General features: G+C 34.6%; 1 protein-coding gene across 2 annotated transcripts in view; it reads right to left on the bottom strand.

Moving 5' to 3' along the window:
- Positions 1-16: 16 nt before the first annotated feature.
- The window catches only part of LOC106644885 (uncharacterized), a 34,766-nt gene continuing 28,491 nt past the window's right edge, over positions 17-6,291 (bottom strand). For both annotated transcript variants that reach the window (XM_023389172.2, XM_089594096.1), the window contains 4 exons: positions 5,626-5,922; positions 5,287-5,541; positions 1,296-1,429; positions 17-1,229 (listed from right to left, as the gene is read on the bottom strand). In XM_023389172.2, the coding sequence (XP_023244940.2) occupies positions 1,013-1,229; positions 1,296-1,429; positions 5,287-5,541; positions 5,626-5,922 (903 nt within the window). In that variant the 3' untranslated portion in view covers positions 17-1,012. The remainder of the gene's footprint in view (positions 1,230-1,295; positions 1,430-5,286; positions 5,542-5,625; positions 5,923-6,291) is intronic.

Genomic DNA, 6,291 nt, shown 5'->3' with positions numbered 1-6,291 from the left:
TTAATGAAAGATTACATCCATCTACGATACTTGTAAATATTTTATTCAAATAAAAACAAAAGTATGTTAATAAAATTACATCGTGCAATCAACTATATTACCCATACTTTGTGTCTTTTCTTCTGTATTTTTTTGTTACATGTCCATCATTTTTGATTTTGTGTTTTGAGAGTGATTGGAGGGCAAAACAAATACCAGTATATTTTATAATTAAATATATTATATTGTCAAATAAAAAGCTTTAACACAAAAGTTTGCCAACAAAAAAACTTTAGACGATAGGTAAAGGCCAGGGGTATGAAGAAATAAAATTAAAAATTGCGCATGTGGCACTGTATCATACAACGTGACGATCGCGTGGCTGTTATAATTTAACAATTTTTCTCGTGAATCACATTGTATGTTTTCATTTTTAAATTACGAAAAAAAAGGATTAAAAAAACTTAATATGATTATAAATTCATGCTTACGATCATACATTAATGAATTAATGGATAAACAAATTTTTGTCCGAAAAAATGACAATTTTTTGTATATCGCACACAAATTTTTAAAACTTGGCAAAAGTATTACAAATTCTTAAAAAAAAAAAAAAAAAAAATTCTCATCCAATTTTCCTCTATCTACAACATTATATATTGCACGCTCAACTTAATTCTTACTTGTTCCAGCAAAATAATAAAAAAAATTTATATCATTAATATTAAAATAATACACAATATTCATATATATTTGTATAAAAATCAAGGGAAGGGGAAATCTCATAAAATTATTGTAAAAAAAAAAAAAAATAAAATAAAAAAGAAAGGGTTTCCCAATATAGGAAGAGCCATCCTTCTGTCTGTCGAATATTTATAATAGTAATAATAATAATAATGATAAAAATAATAATATTAATAATATTGTTTGATCTTTTCTGAACAAAAACGCAGCCGACAGTATACACGTCTCAGTCGTTTCTTGTTTAAAAATTTCTCTCGTGTTGATTTTTCCTGACGTAGTCGAGTCGCGATCAGACGTCGCCGTTACTCACGGCTATAGGTGCCGGCGACGCCGCCTGCGGAGTCGTCGTCGTCATCGTGGAAGTGGGTGAGACACCTGAGTTTGACCACTTGTTCTTGTGTGGATCGACACCGAAGCCCTCGTCGTAATTGCCTCGTGTTATGAACAGCTGCTTGAAGTGCGGGATGCAGTAGAGCTTGCCATTATTCAGCGTGAAGGTGTCCATTCTGAAAATTAAATGTAGCAAATTTTTGTTTACTCTCACCATGAAACATTAAATTCAAATTTCATACCTTAAAATGCAGTTGCATCGCAGACACCGGAAACACTGCTTGTGGAATATCTTGTTGTTTGTCTCGACTTTCTCCAGTGGGTATACTTTTTTCTCGCAGCTTTCGCATACGTCCATGCAGTTTGTTTGAATTTCCTACATATTTTTTATTGATTCATGATAAAAAAAAAAAATTATAATAATAATAATAACACAAATGACTGGATATCCAGAAAAATTAAAAAATAATATTGATCTGCACTAATTTTGTTAACACCCGTGTTTGGTTGAAAATTTGTATGAAAATAAAAAATCAATAGGGAGATAAAAAAATTTCATTGGTCACGATTAAAATTCACTACCCATCTTTATTTTGCAATGAAGATGTACAAAAAAATTTTCAAACTAAAAAATTGACAACTGAATATCATGAAGACGAAAATTTTAATGAATGAGCAGTATAAAGTACTTTTCATTGAGAAACACAAATTTGATCCTATAAAAATCAATGTACGCCTTATGTCTCCTTTATTATGCCATAAAATTATCAAGGATGTAAGTGTGTGTATTCATATGTTGTGTATAAAATATTACACGTTACAATAAATTAAATTAAAATAAATTAAGTTAACAGTATAATACGTGTTACAATTTCAATTAAATTATATTGTTTCGAATATTTTTTATTGTAAAGTAGTCATTAAAAAAAAATTTTTTTTATAAAGACGCAAATGCTATACGTAAGCATTAAAAAATATTCTACGCCACAGTCTAAACAATTTTAATCTTACGATTGGTATAATAGTAAAAGACTTACAACTTTCAAAATGCATTTAAATCAATTTAATTTATTTTTTTTAAACAGACATAATAAATATAATTAATTAATTTATCACCGACTTAGTAAGATATTGGTAAAGTTTCATTGCTCACCGTAGTATACATAATTAAGTCGGCGATAAGGATAATAATACATGATCTACGTGAATTATTTATGAATCAGCACTTTGGGGATCGATACAAATTCTACATGTTTTTTTTTTTTTTTTTTTTTTTTTTTTCTACGGGATATAATTACGCCAATATACAGTTTAGTTAACTTAATGTTACGTGTCAATTTATTTTATAGTAGTATTTGGTTTACGGAAACTCATCGAGTTTATTTTCAAGTGCGTAAAGATTTTTTTCCTACCGCGGACATTTTTTGTGACCTTTGGACGATTGCTGTGCCCTCGGTAGGGAAAATAGGATTCACTACATGAATGCGATTCGACGGGGACAACCCTCGATGGAAATGGCACTCGTGTGAAGAAAACTACTATTTTCTGCTAAATAGGCTACCATTAGTTGCTAGAAAAATATAAAGATCAATTCTCAACAATTTTTGATTTCGTACGCTTATACGTAGGTAAATATATTATAATAAAAATTAATATATCTTTAATAAATTGAAACAGTATTACGTAAAGCTTAAAAGAATCAACTCATTACATACTTAGAAGTATAAAGTTTTTTAAATTTTCATTGTCTCAATCATGTACGAATAAACTCAACGAATTTCCGAGTACATGAAGTAATGGTTAACATTTGTAAAGTCAAACTCCGATGCGCTTACATGAAATCTCGAAACGGGTGTATTATAAAAAAGTGTCTGAAATAGTTTTTATAAAAACTTTTAAATTCCATGTAGTCGAAATATTTTAATTTTCATATCTAAAAATTCCGTGTAAAAATGCTTGTATATTATTATGAAAAATCTTGGCACAGACTTGGTTCTATTTTATAAATATTGCATAGGTTGCCGCGTGTGCAATGTGCTTTAACAAAATAATATCCTTTACTATAAGTACGTAAATATATCATCCACAAATACGGTTTGTAACACTTTATGTGGTTTTCATTTTTGTGTTCTTTTTTCTCCCATGTCAAGTGTATTATTCATTATGGCTTTGCGTTGCTTAAGTCATCAGGTCGAGGTTCACGCTAGTATAGTTGGCTGTTATTCGCTGTGCGATTTTCAAAGTAAAACAAAAAAAATATATATATATATATTTATATATTTCATTTAAATATTCTCATGATTGAAAAATTTATTAGATTACGCTAAAAACGCATAACAACGTTCTAAATTAAAATCATCTCTAAAAACGTAAAGAACGCTATTTCTATAACATGCTAGTGTTTTCGGAGTCGAGCGTTTTTTAGAAAATTATGTTTGCCGAAGAAATACAGAAATTCAATAGTTAAAAAAAAAAAAAAAACATAAATATATCACTATCGACTAGACGAAAATATAGTTGTCACTTACAAATTAAAAAGAAAATGTAATATTTTATAAATGATTCGTAACGAGAACAATTGTGAAATTAATTAAAACAATATTGCACTGATACCGGCTATAGGATCGTCATGACGATTAATTATTACCTTATTAATATATATAAATGACTATGTTTGAAATACGTGTACCGTATGAAAATGACGTTAAAGCAAATAACTTTCAACGAATCTTCGGCAATACATATTATTTTCAACGCGATAAAAAAAAGCCCGACCCTGTCTCGGTGTTGTTCTTTTCAATAATATGATGTAATGATAAGAATATTAATAATTATGATAATCAATTACTATAACATAATCGTATTAATCGCGGTAATCAACTATATTTTACGACAATAATAATAATAATAATATTAATAAACTGCAGTTGCCGCCGTTGCTTCTCTAAGGCTGTGTATACGTGTTCTCCTTTCTTCCTTTCCACAATAATTTTTTCGGCCGACGGGTTATAAAAAAAAACGACTGATTGACGCGCGTGAGTGTGCCATCGTCGTCGTCATCATCATCATCAGCATCATCAGCACATACAGTCTCCTTCACGGGCCATCTTTATGAATGCAAGTAGGTATATTCACGCTCGTGACTCTCTACGTTTCTTTTCTTTCTCTATAATATCGTCGTCCAGACTCTCTTTCTTTCTTGGATGGAAGATTGGATTACTGCTCGAGTCAAATTGGTTTTTTTTCGGGGGAAAGAGAGAGAGAAAAGAAAAAAAAACACACTGGGTGTAATTATCGTGTAGATAAATCGATGATCGGTTTGCAGGCAAGCTAGCGCACCTTCTTCCCTTTCTTTCGTCTATACGTGAGTGTATACAATGTACACTTGTTTATTGTAAGGAAGAAAGGGGAGAAAGTACAAGCGGAAGAGGTCGAGAGCCAACGCGACACAGTGCATAACAACGAAAAAGACGGTATATACGAAAAACAACGTCTCAAGCAGGGGTTGTTGCACATACACACACGTTACAAGGGTTTCACGCCTCGTTTCGGACCCTTCAAGTGCAATTTTTTTTATTTTTTTTTTTACAAAAATGTATGCGTACATAATATAATTCAACAAAACGCACATTTGTTTATTAATAATAGAAAAATCAATCATGCCTGGCCACTCAACTTAAAATAAGTAGTTTAGTTAATCAAGCTGACCATGTAACAAAAAAAAAAATCTTGAATAATCAAGTAAAACAATAAATCGTGTTACGTGAGCCTTTAACAAATTAATTGGTAATTAACCTATTACACACACACGTACATACATGTACAACACTGGTTACTCGTGCATTTTTTGTTTTGGGGTACAGGCAATAAAAATCACAAAAACGACATCGAATCGAGCAAGTCACAGTCATGTTAAAGAAAAAACCTGTGCTACAATTGTTAACGTGTCTCGTGAATCGCACGTGGTTATAATGAATAAGTAAAATAAGAGACAAATAAAACTAGAGGAAACTGTACGATTTTCGTTAAAAAGAATGTACAAAAACCAAGTCGATTATTCATGTTATTATGTGTTTGAAAAAACACCGTGCAGATCAAATTATTCACATTAAACTCCTGGGGGAACCCCCAAGAAAAAAAAGGAAAAAAAAAAAAAAAAAAGAAAGAAACAGCTATACGATGAATGGAAAAAAAAGGAGGGAAACCATCAGAGTAAACGGCACCCTGACTCACCACAAACCGGTTGACCTTGACTTTGGGGGCGCGCGGCGTCTCGGCCGGCTGGGAGCCCAGCGACTCGAAGCGAGCCCTGAGACTACTCGCCGACTCGATGCTGGGCTGATTGCCGTCCGTCTGGGCGTAATCCATCTCGGCCACGTGGTGGTGGTTGGCCTTGCCGTCGGCCTCCTCCTCCCAGTGCTCGAACTTTGCCCGCAAGGTCTTGGCCCGCGCCGCGTTCTGCGCCTGCTTCAGGAACTCGTCCTCCACCTGTGCCGTGAATACAACCACCGATTATACACTTTCACATCCTCCCCCCCCCCCTCCACCCAAGTCATTGCGCTATCGACTCGCCTTGTCGGAGGCTCTGACGTAGTTGGGGTTGTGCTCCTCGTCCTCCGACTCCTCGGCCTCTTCGTCCTCGTCGTCGTCCGACATGGACGGCTTGGCAAACTTGTCCTCAGGGGGCGGCGTGAACCGCTTGAGCGGCTTCGGGCCCTCGGGGAGCTCCTCTTTCGTGGCCTTCTCCTCCATTTGACGGAAGATCGAGAGCATTTTTCGCGCAGTGTCTGTGCGCACCACGTCCTCGGCCCGGTCCTCCGCGCGCACCACGTCCGGATCCCGGTAGATCTCGCGATCCGGCGAATCCATCTTTAGTGGTTTTCGTATGGACAAAAGTTCAAATGAAAATTTTTTTTTTTTTTTGGATAAACATTTACTGTTTCGCGTCTCAATCACCATTTGATATTTTTATTTATAATTTCCACGCTGTCGAGAAAAATAGAAAAATGTGGACGAGTCAAATAAACGTTTGGTTATAAGAGCGGATACAAGTAATACGTTGCAAGCGAGGCATGTATAATGTAAGCCGACCGGAAGCTCGAGGGGCATCGAGTTTCGTTTGATGGGTGTCGATGAGTCACATGGGCCCCGTGGGCTCCTTGTCCACGAAAAAGCGAATTAAAAATAAGCCAAGTGTAGCTCCCTTTGTCTGTTTCGGCTACCGTGTGCCAGGTGTTA

This window comes from Copidosoma floridanum, unplaced genomic scaffold (assembly GCF_036245765.1).
Source record: "Copidosoma floridanum isolate Cflo_tuat_1 unplaced genomic scaffold, Cflo_Japanese_pri ptg000021l, whole genome shotgun sequence".
Lineage (NCBI taxonomy): Eukaryota > Metazoa > Arthropoda > Insecta > Hymenoptera > Encyrtidae > Copidosoma > Copidosoma floridanum.
This window is presented reverse-complemented; position numbering and strand designations above follow the sequence as displayed.